Consider the following 16,166-nt stretch of genomic DNA (forward strand, 5'->3'; position numbering starts at 1 on the left):
AACACATATATGATAGAATTGATGGAATAAAAATAACAAAGAATCATCAATATGTTAATCTTTTGTGATTTGTAAGTACATTTTATTGCCTTATCACTTTTATTCATATAAAAATAAACATATCTCCATCAATTCACTTCTTAAAATACTTACGAAATTATCCTAGTAATACATTAGAATGCTTTTTTTTTGGCACATTTAGTTTAAGCGATTTCAAATATAATTTTTTACACTATTCTATCTTTAGCAACATTGCAAGATTTAAAGCAGTAAACCTATGTGTTTAATATCTCTAAACAAGTAGTAAACATAAAAGCATACGTTATTTGCTGCTCCTTTTTAGGCTTATGTGTTTTTTCTTTCTTTTTTTTACGACAACATTAACAAAACACAAATTCGTATCAATATTAAAAATAATAATGGAATGCCTTTTTGTCAAACTGGTAGGGGTTCATTAATTCATAACGTTAAGTAAACATTCAATTCAGTTAAATTTTATGTTACATTGCATTGTCATCGGGTTTTGAACTACGTGCCTAATTTGAAAGAAGTGGACTTGCACGCCATTTTTTTTTAATCTCTGACTGATTACGACAAAAGACAAAACCACAAGGAATCAAGTAAAATAAAAGCTTGTAAAAATAGCAAAATAAATGCCTTCCTTTATGAAAAAATTATCAAAGTATGTCAGTGTCCGTTGATGAGTGAGTAAGTTCCCCATCAAACCTGATGGTCAATGGGGCAAGGGAAGTAGAGTTCACCAGTTTCTTTGAGCTCGGCATATAAAGAGATAGTGTGGTCAGTACTATGTCAAGAAAAAAATACAAGATTAAAATATCTCAACATTAATTAACCAACAATAACTAGTTACAAAATATGTAAAGTATTATTTATAAAATCAATTTATAGACAGGTTTTACAGCAGCATATTCCTGAATGAGCATGCTCTAATGCCTTTATTTTGACTTAAAATGTACAAAGTAACCAGGACATACTAAATTCTTTGATCAATATTTTTATCAATTTTAAATTTAAGTTTAAAGGATAATAGCAAACATTGCGTTATTTTTCGCTTAAAATATGTGGTTTGATTAATATGCAATATTTAATCATTTAATTTTAAAATGCATCAATTGTAAGCAAAAATATTATCTTCTGCAAAATGTATATAAGAGTAAGTATAAAATTACAATTAAGACATTACTATGCGATAAAGCACTCTGTTTTGAGTGTTTTTCATTTGCTAGTTCTTCCAATACTATTAAATGCAATCATGAATTTTATAGCAAGTAAATGTTGCATGAAATGGAACTAAATAAAAAAGCTTATTGTGTGCAATATATTTTACAAACAGTTTACAGCCACGTTCTATATACTCGTTTGTAACAAAACTATTTCTACCCTTTACAATTTGTACCCCTCGTATCACAGTGTCTGTGTCGTCTTCGTCGTCATCCAACTTTTCTGGAGAGACACGTACTACTATTTCAATTTCAGCACTAGTATCATAGTCACTATTCAATGCCAGACTGATGCAATAAATTCCACTTGTTGGTACTGTAAACTCTCCAGAGTTTGGGTTGAAGTGGTCGCCAATGTTGAAGTATACAACAGAAAACTTAGATAATACAATCCCGGAATCGCGAATTTTGAAAAAATATTCATATGCGGAAAACCCTTCAGAACATGAATGATATTTTTCTTCTGTTTTAGAAAACAAAACAAAATATAAACACCATGAAAACAATTTAAAATAAAAAATTATAGAAATGTTAGATAAGTCTTATCTAATCTTATTTTCTTTTAAAAAAATAAATCAGAAAGCTGCTTAAAGAGCCCCCCCCCCCCCCCGAAAAAAGTCTACCTCCCCCCCCCCCCCCCGAACTAGATGGAATTCATATAGTAAACATACACTTTTACTAGTGTCCGCCCCGCCCCCCCCCCCCGAAAAATGTTGACCGCCCACCCCCCGAAAATTTCAAGTCCCCCTTCCCCCCCCCCCCCCCCAGAGAAAAAAGTCTGGAAGAAACACTGAGACTAACATGTGGCCGAATGCATAGCATGACATTCATCCCGTCTATTGTGGCTCGGAGTCCATGTATTCATTTATAACATAATTCATTTGTTGATTGCTTGTATTACTTTTTACGTAGTACAAGATAAATCTTAGGCGTCACGCTTCTTATTTTTAGCCCCTAGCCTGTTCGCGGTGGGAAATCTTACCGCTCGCTTTAATTACAAGGGGTCGTCCATAAATGACGACACACTCGTAAGGGGTAGGGGGGAGGTCCGTAATTTTGTGACGGTGTGTGATGAGGGGGAGGGGGGGGGGTGGGGGGTTCAGATGGTGCGACGTCACAATTTCGCATTATAAAAAAGCAATGTTAGAAAACGAATTTTACACGTTATTTCGCGTTTTAGAAAGCTGCTTTAATAAATTGTAATAAGAATTGATTAAAATACTCTATTTTGACAGAGTTCAGATAAGATTTTGGAAAATATCGATGTTTAAAAAAAAATTCAACTGCAATTTTAGGGGGGGGGGGGTTGTAGGCTGAGGTGTGACGTCATTTTAGGGGGGGGGGGTCTGGCTTTTTGTGACGATGTGTGACGGAGGGGAGGGGGGAAGGTAACGTTATTTTTATAGTTAATATTTGAACGCTGTTAACAATATTGACGTTGAACAGTAGTTATATTTTACAGTAAATATCTGAAGGTGTTTTTCTGAAGTAAGTTAATAATATTGTAGATAATGATATGTAATAATACTACAATAAATTATTAATTCCTAAAATAGTTCTTTACTCTTCTTCTTCTTCTTCTTCGTTCTTAATTATAAGTGTTGAAGGGGGTCGAGATTTATCTGCCAGTGGGTTTGAACTCGAGACTTTTGTTCGAATTTATCAACCATGAGCTTTTTGCCGACTCGACCACGCCTCCAACACAATTAAGCGGTACGTGTCAACTGGTTATGCGCCATTGAGGCCATTGACTCCGATTTCAGCCTGCTTTTCTTTTTGGATTTGCTTCCATAGCCTTTGTCCAACCAAGAACAAACTACAAGGCAGCAGTTGTTTAATTTTGGAGTTGTCTCTCCTAGAAGAGTGGCTGTCCCCAGCTAACGAGCCTCATCTGCCCGAGGGTTCGAACTCGAGACGTTTCGGTTTAGCAACCATGAGCTTTACCGACTCGACCACGCCGACCCGTTCTTTACTTAAAAACTTTTTTTTTAAATTTAAAATTAGAGCAGTATGTTATTATTAATATTATAAAAGGGCCTTACCTAATGCAGCCATTTTACTAAATAACTGAAATAAATTAGAACTTGCTGAATTAATTCATTAGAATATATCGAATCACGTCTGAAAACATTAATTACTGTCTGATTTTATTCAATCTAAACGCAAACAAAACTATAGTGTGGGTAAATTCGACACCAAGTTTTTTTTCAAAAACATCAAAAACAGAATGCCAGGATATGGTTCACTCACATAAATTGTAAAATGTGCCCAAATATAATTCAACGATACCTTAAATTAATTGATTTAAATGTTATTTTCTTTAAATACCTGGAAATAGGCTTCATCTCTGGATAGCGAGATTTTGCTCAAAACTTCTTTTACAGAATCCAACATATGATATCTTTTTGCTAGCATTTGACGCATGGCCCCGAGCTGTTAAATAATTCAGGTTATAAGTTACAATTTTTTTAAAGAAATGGATGAATACTACTAATATGATACCATACTACATAAATTATTATTTTACAATTGTATTTCAACTCTGTATTTTAAAGGCAATTTATTAGATAAAGTAAGAATGAAATGCAAGCATAGCAATTTCTCAAAACTTTTAAAATGGCTAAATGTACCAGTATCCCTCATTTCTGCTCAGCGGTGGTGAGCAATAACTTATGTATGTATCCTATGATGTATCCTATTTTATAAGTTCCAATAGACTGTAATTATATTTTTTTGTAAGTTTTTATAAATATTGATCAAAGTATTTTAGTGTTTACCTTCCAGTCCAACTTCGTGGTTTTCTGATCAAATGTTTCCAAATTTGAAATAAGTTTTAAGTGTTTTTCTGACATTTCATTGATTGATGCTTCACTGTTGTAAACTTTTTTTAAAAGTGTTTTAATATTTTTTTCTATTTCTTGGATTTTCTTGTTGTTCATATTGACTAATACATTGATTTCTTTAACTGATGCCGTGCTTTGGGTTGTTTCGTCAAATGGTGTAGTCGTCGACCAAGTATGCTCTTTCATTCTATCAGTTAAAGTTTTTACATTTTCCTCCACTTCACCGATCCGTCTTTCGTGAGAATTTGATTTCTTCGTTTGAGACTTTTGTTGTATCTGTAAACTTTTTTGTTCTTCATTCAACATTTTGAAATTCTCCTCCAACTGTATGTACTTCTCTTCAAGGGAATCAGTTTTTGTGCAGGTTGTTTCATACATTTGCATTAAACTTTGTAGTTGATTGAATGTTACTGAAGTTTAAAAAAATTAAAACTCTGATGAGGGATGGAAATTAATACCTTTCTTTAAAAACAAATTAAGATAATATTATCATCTTCTTTTCCTGTTCATGCCCAGTGCATATGGGGCATACAAAATAGAGTTCATCGGTTTTTCTGTTTCTCTGTTGACTGATGGAAAATGTGGTCAGGACTATGCCCAACTGCCTTAGTTTCCTTTAGGTGAGTTAAGAATCAGAGCTGTTCGAACTCAAAAACGTCATACAGACTCGAGCCCGGTTATAAGTCGTATACCATCCAACCACAATATGAAAATCTGTATTACTATTATTATGTATTTTTCCGTTTGCATATTTTTCAATACATGGCTATATTTATCTTCAATTGTATGGCGCAATTATTTTTATTTTTTAATATTTTACAGTATACGTCATTTTCAGAGGGGAGGTGGAGTTTAAAAGATTCTTAAAAGGAATGTTTCAATGATTTCAAATAACAAAAACTGCAATTTTAAAGAGGGCTGTAATTTGAGGCGTGACGTCATTTTAGAGGATATGGTCTGGTTGTTGTGGCGATATATGTCTATGGGAAGGTTGGATTTAAAAATCGGTAATAGCAAGCTTGAAGTCATTTATGGTTGACCTCTTGGCTTATCCACATATTTATCAATTATTTCTTTATTTAATGCAGAATAATATATCAATATTTCAATAAAAATCATTTTATATATACCATATTTTTCAGTCGGGCTGGTAGTTGAGGAAACGCTGGGATAATTTTCTATTTTATCATCGTCATCATCAGATTTGCTTATTGCTGGAATTTATAGTAATTAAAAATGAAAATGTCATGTACTATTATGTTAAATGAGCCGTCGTGAAATAATGCATATAAATCTGTATAATATTTGTGTATTATTTAGAATCATAGGTACACCATGGAGCCACAGATACGATTACACGTAAATAAATTTAATATTTACTTGAACAGAATAGAAAAACAATTATGCTTTTAAAAACATAGCTACTGCTTATTTTAAATATTCCCTCTATATTTTTCTTAAATTTCATCATATTATTTAAACAAATTAAAATTTATACTTAAAATTGTAGAACAAATTTGTAAAACTGAGTTATCGATTTCCTCTAATTATTGCTGCATCATTTCTCCAAAACTCTTTTTGCTTCCGTCTTTTTCCATCATCCATGAGTTGCACTCATCAATAGCCTGTAAAATAACCCCAATTAAGTTTTAACTGGATACATTGTTTGAATGATTTGAACTGTTACTAGTGCAAGATTAAAATAATAAAATAGCTGCTTAAAAAAATTTCTCACTTTATTAATAGAATTTAACATAGGAGTTAATGCATTTCTTTTATCGCATAGGTTCTTCAGATAAAGTTGTAAGGCTTTCTTTTGGATAGGTGAACACATCTGGGGAATTCAATTGTGATACATACATAATATATGTATATATTATATATATATATATATATATATTTATATATATATATATATATATATATATATATATATATATATATATATATATATATATATATATATATATATATAAACTGCGATTACAACGTCGGGTCTGTAAATAAATATTTTGACTCGGTTTATATAGTAATAAATTTATTGCGTTTATTGATTAATGCTCATTTTATTTTCAACAATTCAACATTTAAAAAAAAAACCACCCACATGCACTAAATACCAAATTAAAATGCTAAGTTTCTCATTTTATTATTTTCTTTTCTCGTGTTTTTCGTGTTATCTTAGCGTTATTTTAAAGGGAAAAAACCTTTTAATCGCTTAGTAATTATTTTTGCAAATAAAGTATCCTCGTGAATATAACAGAATCCTAACAAAATTTCTCATGGACTAATTGGCATATTAATTTTTATATTCGCTATTAGCTTAACTCACATGGAGCGTTGAATGATACGTTTTGGACTTTAAATATAAAAAGTTGATCTAAGGTGAGAATCTTAAGTTTAGGCTAAAGATTAAAAGCCCTTTGTAAATGTAATTTTCACAGTTTCAAAAACAGAAAAGCGGAGTTACTTACTTTAGTTAATAGCAGTTAAATACTTTTAGGTGAGTCAAATGAAACGTTAACAAAATGTAACGGTCTTATTTCATGTATAGGTAGGGATCTACTTGCTAAACGTTGCTAACACATTACACGTCAAATTTTGTAGAAGTACCGTACTGTTGTCTGCTAAGTCTAAATTAAACTTTACGAAAGTGCTTAATTTCTCAAAGTGTCTGGGATTTTAATAAAGTTCTAAGACTGCCCTGTAAAAAAAAAATTTAAGCCAAGGAAACTAAAAAAAATATAACTTACCTTCTGCAGCGTTTCTTCCATGTATCTCTTCGGGGGCGGAGCCCCCAAGAAGAAAGTCTACCGCCCCCCAAACGAAATGGATTTTATATAGAAAACATATATACTTTTACCAGTGTCCGCCCCCCCCACCCGGAAAATGTTGTCCGCCCCCTCACCCCCCGGGGGAGAAAAAATTCTGGAAGAAATACTGACCCTCTATTATTTGGTTCCAGTCCAGACTTGTGTTCCCTTTCTGTGTGTCGTTCTTCAGGTCACAAATCATTTCGGAAATTCCCAAAACTATTTAAAGATGGTGATTACATAAAATTCTTTCTATAGGATTTAGGTTGATTTAACTGATCAACATTCATGTGTTAGATTATATTAGAAGTTTATTCTGCTCTTTATTCAGCGTCTACAGTGTAATAGGATTTAATTTATGTTTATTTTTTGTTTATAGTTGAATTTATTTTGCTAAAGCTTTTTCTTGTTTCATCCAATATTGATTTACTACACTTTCACATTTATTTCTATACGAGTTGCAGTGTTTCTTCAAGACTTTTTTAGGGAGGGGGGGGGGGGGAGCGATCAGTGTTAAAAGTATATATTTTTTTTGTAAATTTCATTTCGTTCGGGGGGGGGGGGGCGGTAGACTTTGTTCGGGGACGGGGGGGGGGGGGGTTTGAGCCCCCACCCCGAATAGATACTTGGAAGAAACTCTGACAAGCCGTTTACTAAACGTTACTTATCTTTTCTAATCGAATCTGCTAAGTCAATTTGATTGAAGTTGTTAGATCTTCAATTAGTACAGAGGTCAAGTCCATAATTTGAAAATAAAAATGTTTAGGAACGGATTCACTGGCTGTCAGTGGTAACAAGGTAACATGTGAAAAGCTACTGCAAGTTAAAAAACCATTTTATACGGTAGCATAGTAATCGCTATATGGTCATAGTACTGGCGTCGCTGGGTCGGGTGTCACTCACCCGGTGCGGCACTTTGTGGTGTCATCTCCCCCCCCCCCCCTTCAAGAAACAAAGTATATATATATATATATATATATATATATATATATATATATATATATATATATATATATATATATATATATAGTAAGGGAAGTTACGACCAATAGTGGTGGGGACATCGTAACCACCCGCGGACTTGACCGACTTTACCTGTACCCATTTATCAACTGGGGCGTGGCCATAGTGACCGTACTTAATGTGCAAAGATGGCTAGCACCATAACTACACCGGAAACGCTGGTCAGGCACCGATTAGATCTGGACACCTGCGGCGTTTAGTAGCGTATCACCGGCCATCGCCCATAAAATATATGGAACTGACCACTGGGTGCGGTGCATTAACAGTAGCATGTGAGTAGCATCAACAGGTAATTTACGTCGCACGGGACGAGATTGAGAGTAACGTACGGGGAAGAAGGGCTGGTACTTTGACAGATAGGACATGACTTATAGACATTCAGGAAAATTGACAGATGCCAGGGTTAGCCAATAAATACGGACTCATCGACACACGACCGGAGATTATAACCAGAAGCTACACGAGAGACGGGAGAATAGACTTTGGTCGTGGTACGAGTTGTAAATCCAGACCAAGATAGAAGAAACCAGTCCTGACGTGTTTACTGTGACCGGACTTAGGGACTTTGGAGGTCTGTTGGGTTTTCAGTTTTAGTTGTTGATTTTATTTGGTTTTGCTGGTACCACCACAATAAAAGATCGAACCTACCATCGAGTAGAGGACAAAAGTGTTAACTTCATTGGTTACACACACACACACACACACACACATATATATATATATATATATATATATATACTCGAGCACACACACACACACACACACACACACACACACACACACACACACACACACACACACACACACATATATATATATATATATATATATATATATATATATATATATATATATATATATATATACTCGAGCACACACACACACACACACACACACACACACACACACACACACATATATATATATATATATATATATATATATATATATATATATATATATATATATATATATATATGTGTGTGTGTGTGTGTGTGTGTGTGTGTGTGTGTGTGGATGGGGGTGTGTGTGTGCTCGTGTGCTCGTGTGTCGGCCTACATAGGCCTATAATTTAAATATATGCCTCAATTTATTTAATTAGCAATCGAACAGCATTTATCTTCTGTACATTTTGGAATTTCGTGCCATGGTGGTACCCCCTAAATGGTGTCACCCGTTGTGGTCCGCACCCCGCGCCCAGCCCTCGCTACGCCGAGGAAATTTTAGTGTGTTTATAATTGGTTTTCATAGACTTGAGTCACGGTTTAAACGTATAGTTGATATTATAATACTATAATATTATAATAATATATTAGCGTTTGAATTATATGAATTGCAAAAAGCCTTAAAAAATTGCATTTATTTAGTGATTTGAATCATGTTGTATTGTACTAGGCAGATAAAAGAGAAGAAAACAATTTTTTTTTGTGGAGGGGTAAAATTGGTGTCCCACTTCTCACCCCTACCTAAAAAAATTTAATTACTCCCCTGAGGGTAAGGGTCCACAGGCTTCAATGTCCACTAGGCCACCGGCCGATCTGTTATGCCACTGGTTATGATGCTCGAATTACATAATAATAATTTAAAGGGTTTACAACATTAATGGCAATGTTGTAGTTCTTGGTCTTTATTTTACTTGCCAATGGGTCAATACGAGAATCTAAAGAGGAATCCTGTAATTGAATCTATATCTTTTTATTGGTTATCTACCGAAAATGTCAATTCACTTATGTCACTTCGATTACTTACTAATTAATAAATAATAATAATAAAAAACACCCTGAGGATGAAAAAGACTATATCGTGTCAATAAACCAAGACAGAAATTACAACAACAATGTTAGACATTATTCAGAAAATGTATTTAATAAGTTTCCAAAGTGTACACAAGTAAAATATGAATACTGAAACAAAAAAAATGTACGATAAATTTTACCTTAATTATAAGCTACTTTTATATGCGTTTAGGTGCATTACGAACAACATATTTAAAAAAAAAACAATATCATAATTCATTTTTAAATACCCAAAATTTAGTAAGGCACTGGAATATTTTATGTAGGCTACATTATCGAGGACACAAAAATGCTACATTGTTCAAATGAAGGGTTAAAAAGTAGTTTATAAGGCGCTTAAAAAACTATTAAAATTAATGTATTACTAATAAGTCAACCACAGTACAGCCACTCCTTACCAATCCGGATTATTTTGTGTGTCAATTAGTTCAAGAGTTTATTGGCTTTATTTTTTTTTAAAACCTTTAAAGGCTAACGACATACATGCATGACTTTGTTTTACACTGTTCATTTGAAAAAGTAATAAGGAGAAGTAGAATTATTTCCTGTGACGCCTAAGTCAAATCCAACGATTGTAACTCGCAGATTTAGGCCAATAACCTCTTACACTTTTCTTTTTATTTATTAAAATAGTAGTTAATTATTATATACTTACAGAAGATAATTTATTTTTTCGATTTTAGTGCATTTTTACATTAAAGCTTATTATTAAAACGTTTTTATGTATATGTTTATAAATATAATTTGTTGATCTTTTGTAATTAGTTAAATGATAAAGAGGATTTTGATTCTCACTTTTAAAAAGCTTTAAGCTTTAATTTTCAGACGTTTCAGTCTCTGTTTTGCGTTCATTATTGCAATCGTGTATTTTATAGCATGTGAATGATGAGAACTCTGGCATATCTATACATTCACCGTTTGTATTATACTTCAAAAACAACTTATCACCCTTGTAAAATGGTTCAACTGCTAGAAAACGTTGCGTATAGCTTTGGATACTGAAACTATGATAATTTATATCACTCTGTTCATCATTGTCCGATGGAGTGATTAAATTATCATCATTCTTGTCAAAACATGTGGCTTGATTGTCGGGTGAAGGTTCGTTGTCTGCTTGTCGTAGAATTATTATAATAGCGGCTTCCCTGTCCTTGTCAACACCATACATAGTGAAACCAACACAATAGACTCCATCTGAGGGGACGGTAAATTCTCCAGTACTGGTATTAAAATGGCCCCCGTTGTTAAAGTTTACTGTAGAAAACTCTGTTATAATATCCCCAGATTTGGGGTTATAGTCACAATCTTGAACGTCCACACTAAATCCAACTAATGAAGTATTGCTCCTTTCTTCTGTTTTGTTATAAATAAAAAAAAAATAAAATGAAACATATTTTAGGTGTGTGATAAAGGAAACACTTTAAAAGTTTTCAGTGTCCGGGTTCCGTATTTGTCAAATTGTATTTTCTATATTTAAACGTGTGCGCAGCTGCTGTGAAAATATGTTAAACATCACACACTAGAGAGCGATAGAAGTCTAAGTTTGTATTTATAAATAGTGGGTCTTTATAAACGTATGTTAAACCCTGCTCTTTGTGGCCCCCCCCCCCCCTCTTTGTAAAGCACAAATATTTTTGCACTAACAAGTCCAAATGATTTTAAGTTAAACTTTGTATGTTGTAATTAAAACCATGGTATCTTTGTATTTTGCTAATAATAACTACCAATTATGTTCATAACTAAATTAAAAAAAAGAAAGTCAAGCTATAGGCAATGTTCATACAATAGCTTGGCAAAAAGACATTCTTCAAGATAAATTCTATTTTATTAAAAAATATTACTTTTATAAATGCGTACGATTTTACGCTTTCTTCATACTATTTTGCTTTTAAATTTAAGGCTTTAGCGGATACAAACACATTAAGTATCGTAAATCTTACCTATAGCAGATATTCTGTCGCTTAACTGAAAAAAAATGAAGTATAATCATCATGTAATAAAAATATTTATAATAATATGCTAAATCTTCGCTGATTACTATTGTGTTTTCGTGTTTATCTTATTTCAATGTTATAGGGCAAAAATAATGTAGTCCTAACTCATATCTAAGTATGCTATGAAAGGAAAAAGAATATTTTCTAGAACTATTTTGTATAGAAACTGATAAGAAAATAGATTATTCAGTGCTCCCCACCAAATATGATTAAACAAATTATTCTCAGCTGTTTCTGCACACGTATTACTTCCAAATGTAAGCTAAATAGATTGGCCACAATAAATAGCTTATTGTTAGATAATTCAAGATAATCTGAGCTAGGAGTAACGCTAGGGTCATAGTTGGGGAAGCAATCAGGGTCAGGTTCATGCATAGGAATAAGGCGTGAGTTACGGTAGATAATATCAAAGGTGAAAACAAAATGAATAAGTCCTTCTAAAGTTTCAGTAAGTAGGGTCAATATATAAAATCGTTATTTTATAAAACAAATTTTAAGAAACGTATTTTAGTCCAATGAGTTACCTATTTTAAAATAAATAATTCATTACTTTAAGTACCTTCAAAAAGGTATCCCCTCTTGATACGTAGAATTTACTTAAGCCATCTTTCACATAATCAAGAACATTACATCTTTTTGCAAGCACTTGGCATAGTGTCCCATACTGTTAATTTAAAAGTTTTTTTACTTAAAAAGAATACATTTTTATCACACTTAACTACAATAATAGTGTTTTAAAATTGATGTTTAAGTAAAAAGCATTTTCTTGCTAACAATGGGAATTTCAAAAATAATTATTCTATCGACCTCAAATTAAAAGCTTGGTTTACAGTATATTTCCTCTCTGCGTAGCTATTTAAACATCTATGAAACTGGCTACCCGCACATTCGGCTTAGCTTAAAAAAATTATACGACTGGTGTAATGTATGACTTTGAGTGTTAGGGTAAAAATAGCTTATATCCCCGGAGATAAGGAATGTGAACTAGGTTAGTCCGGTGTTGTTGTATTTTCTACTCTAAGGTCGAACTATGGTATGAAAGACCTTTGAACCTTTGTTTGGGGGGAACTTTTGCTTTGATAGTTTGTAGGGCGTTGTCGTATAATGTGTATAGTGTAGAAAAAAAAAAGAAAAAAATGTGAAGTATTTTGTTAAAGATTAGTGAAAATTGACTAAAATAATTGGACTTCTCTACAGAACACCTCTATGTTCATCAACTTTTTCAAACACAAAATATTCACTTTAGATGTTCTAGTGGAAGATCATAATTAAATTTGGCACTTTCTATTTTAATATAATTAAAACTTAATGAAGATTTACTATATGCTAATGGTTACCTTTATTTCCAAATTATTTAAATTTGAAGTTAATTGGAGCTGTTTTTCTGACATTGCATTCACTGTTGCTTCGCTTTCGTTTGATTGTCTTAAAAGTGTTTGAACATTTTCTTCTATTTCTTGAAATTGCTTCTGATCACTAGAGATTAGTATCTTAATTTCATTCACCGATGCAGTGTTTTGTTTCATTTGGTCAGAATGTGTAGTTAGCAATTCAGTTTGAGCCTCCATTCTTTCTGTCAATGCTTTTATGTTTTCTTCAATTTCAGCTGTACGTTTTTCGTGATACTTTGATTTCTTTTTGTAAGATTTCTCAAAACTTTTTTTATTGATACTTAACGTATCAAGATTTTTGACTAAGTGAAGACACTTTTGTTCAAGTAACTCAGCTTTTCTATCAGTGGATTCCATTTTTCGCAATAGATTTTGTAGTTGATCTGTAGTTACTAAATTATTGTTGGAAAATGACATAGTGTAAATTTGAAGTATATATTTTCCTTGCCTAAATAGTTAAAATTTAAAAACTAAATTGCAAATACATAATTCTTAACATTAAACCATTGCTAAAATCAGTGGCGTAGCGAGGTCGGGTGTCACCCGGTGCGGCACTTAATGGTGTCACCCCCCCCAGAGGCATAGAGACCCTTCCCAGGGACAAACTTTCAAATTTTCGATTTGCACCCCCCCCCCTCAAACTTTCGATTTGCACCCCCCCCCTCGAGTTTTCGATTTGCACCCCCCCCCCCTCAAACTTTCGATTTGCACCCCCCCCCTCGAGTTTTTCTCTATATATTTTGCTATTTTTGCCTTGGTGTCACCCCCCTAAATGGTGTCACCCGGTGCGGTCCGCACCCCCCCGCCCCCCCCCCCCTCGCTACGCCCCTGGCTAAAATTTAAAGTAGTAACATATTTTAGGAGATTTTTTTTTATTTATCTTAATTCAAATATGAAACATTTCTTTGTCAAACATCATGTTAATAATTAATTTATATAGTAAATTTATATCTCAAACATATGAAAGTTAAGTTCAAAGTAGTCATGATGTTAGTGGAAAATGATTTACCGACTGTTGGTGTTGTGAACTTTTCTGAATATGTTTGATCATCATCATCTATCTGAAATTTTCCTGAAATTATACATTTTAAAAGCAGCCTTTAAGTTTTATTTAACAATAAATAACGTGAAAAAAAATTACCAAATCGATAAAAATGCACCATTAAAAACTTCTAAAAGCATAACACAGAAAATGAAATTTATTCTTAATTTTTAAAAACTTCTTTTCTAAATTAAGTTAATAAATGATTAGTAATCTGTTAAAATTAGAAGACATCTAAATAGGTGTACCCAAAAGTAAGGAATAAGTCTTGAAATTTGAATTAGTTATTTCTTCTAATTGTTGCATCATTTCACCAAAAGGTTTTTTGCTGCCATCTTTTTCAGAAATCCATAAGCTGCATTCATCAATAGCCTGATAAAGCAAGAAAATAAAGAAAATAATTTGAGTTAAGTATAGAGCAGTAAAAATAAGTATTGACATTAAAAGGCAATATTTTGCTTACTTTATTTATGGTATCTAGCGTAGGATGTAATGCATTTCTTTGATCTTCCAAGCTCTTTATGTACGGAGCTAAAGCTTTCTTTTGAAGAGGTGAACACATCTAATAATTATATATATGTGATAATTTTATAAATGCATATACATTATATATATATATATATATATATATATATATATATATATATATATATATATATATATATATATAATATATATATATAATATATATATATATATATATATATATATATATATATATATATATATATATATATATATATATATATATATATGTATATATATATATATATATATATATATATATATATGTATATATATATACATATATATACATATATATATATATATATATATATATATATATATATATATATATATATATATATATATATATATATATATCGATAGATAGTTCATTTATATCAGCATATATGTCTTTATTATATTGCGTGCATGTGTGTTGCGTATTTTCTCGTATCTATGAATGTTTGTGTGTATGAAGAAATTAAACAAACAGTTAATGCAGGATACCTGCAGGGTTACTACATAAAAACTTTAAACCAGCGGAAGAGATTCCTAAATTTTATATTTTTATAAGTTGTATAAATAATTACAAAATCGCATTATAATAACTTCTACTGTTATTCGATTTATTAAATGTTTCTAATAGTGATTAAGAAGAAAAATGCAAGTGTCTCGCCAACCTTTGTATCAGTACAGTTCCGCCCAGCAGCTTGTGTTTGGTTTCACTTTAAGCTTACTTCTTATGTTCTACATGAAAATCCATTTCGGGGATTCCCAAAAGGTTACGTTTCTGAGTAGAACAGACTATTTATAGAAAGGTTCTTTCACTACATGTTAAATGAGATGGGAAAAAAGTAAAAAAATTGGATTCCTGGATGCATTTATATTACACTTTTGCTTTTTAAATTTAATTTACAGTTTTAAAGAGTTTTTTGGAAAAAGTATATAGAAAATGTAATTTATTTATTGTTGCCTTCATATGAGCAATGTTTCTTGCAGTTATTTTGTTCACGAGGGGGGGGGGGGGATGGGAAGAGAGGCTTTAGCCAGTGTTTCTTCTACAGTGTTTATTCCAGACATTTTTCTCCGGGGGAGCACTTGAAATTTTCGGGGGGGGGGGGGTAGACTTTCTTCGGGGGATGGGGGGGAGGCGGACACTGTTTAAAGTATATATTTTCTATTTAAATTATATAAATTTCATTTCGTTCAGTGGGGCGGGAGAATTTTTTCGGGGGGGGGGGGGGGAGGGGGGGCGGGGCGCTAAAGCCCCCCCCCCCCCCGAAGAGATGCCTGGAAGAAACTCTGGAGACTTGTCCCTCCGGGGGGCACTTGAAATTTTGAGGAGGCGGACTAAAATTTCCAGAGGGGAGGAGGGGGGGGGGCGGAAATAGTTAAAAGTTTATATTTTCTATATCAATTCCATTTCGTTCGGGGGGGGGGGTCAGTAGACTTTCTTCGAGTGTGGTGGGGTCTGTCCACCCCCACACTGGGACCCCCCCCCCCCCCCCGAAGACAT

At 32.8% G+C, this 16,166-nt stretch overlaps 2 protein-coding genes across 5 annotated transcripts; both read right to left on the reverse strand.

Moving 5' to 3' along the window:
• Nucleotides 1-911: 911 nt before the first annotated feature.
• Nucleotides 912-5,643, reverse strand: LOC131948807 (uncharacterized). Its single transcript, XM_059310502.1, has 6 exons — nucleotides 5,583-5,643; nucleotides 5,215-5,298; nucleotides 4,019-4,494; nucleotides 3,570-3,674; nucleotides 3,284-3,308; nucleotides 912-1,704 (listed from the first exon to the last, which is right to left on the reverse strand). The coding sequence occupies exons 3-6, from the start codon at nucleotides 4,466-4,468 to the stop codon at nucleotides 1,262-1,264; spliced, it is 1,023 nt and encodes a 340-aa protein (XP_059166485.1). The 5' UTR covers nucleotides 4,469-4,494; nucleotides 5,215-5,298; nucleotides 5,583-5,643; the 3' UTR covers nucleotides 912-1,261.
• A 4,155-nt stretch (nucleotides 5,644-9,798) lies between these two features.
• LOC131948806 (uncharacterized) lies at nucleotides 9,799-15,400 on the reverse strand. Of its 4 annotated transcripts, XM_059310499.1 has the most exons (9): nucleotides 15,331-15,400; nucleotides 14,607-14,705; nucleotides 14,392-14,515; nucleotides 14,111-14,173; nucleotides 13,048-13,493; nucleotides 12,270-12,374; nucleotides 11,657-11,681; nucleotides 11,015-11,069; nucleotides 9,799-10,981 (listed from the first exon to the last, which is right to left on the reverse strand). In XM_059310499.1, the coding sequence occupies exons 2-9, from the start codon at nucleotides 14,703-14,705 to the stop codon at nucleotides 10,531-10,533; spliced, it is 1,368 nt and encodes a 455-aa protein (XP_059166482.1). In that variant the 5' UTR covers nucleotides 15,331-15,400; the 3' UTR covers nucleotides 9,799-10,530. The 4 variants fall into 4 exon arrangements, with proteins under 4 accessions (XP_059166482.1, XP_059166484.1, XP_059166481.1 ...); XM_059310501.1 differs by lacking the exon at nucleotides 12,270-12,374; XM_059310498.1 differs by having other exon boundaries at nucleotides 9,799-11,069.
• Nucleotides 15,401-16,166: the final 766 nt, after the last annotated feature.

The sequence above is a fragment of the Physella acuta genome, unplaced genomic scaffold (genome assembly GCF_028476545.2).
Source record: "Physella acuta isolate Inbredline_101_S28 unplaced genomic scaffold, ASM2847654v3 ptg000661l, whole genome shotgun sequence".
NCBI classification, from domain to species: Eukaryota; Metazoa; Mollusca; class Gastropoda; family Physidae; genus Physella; species Physella acuta.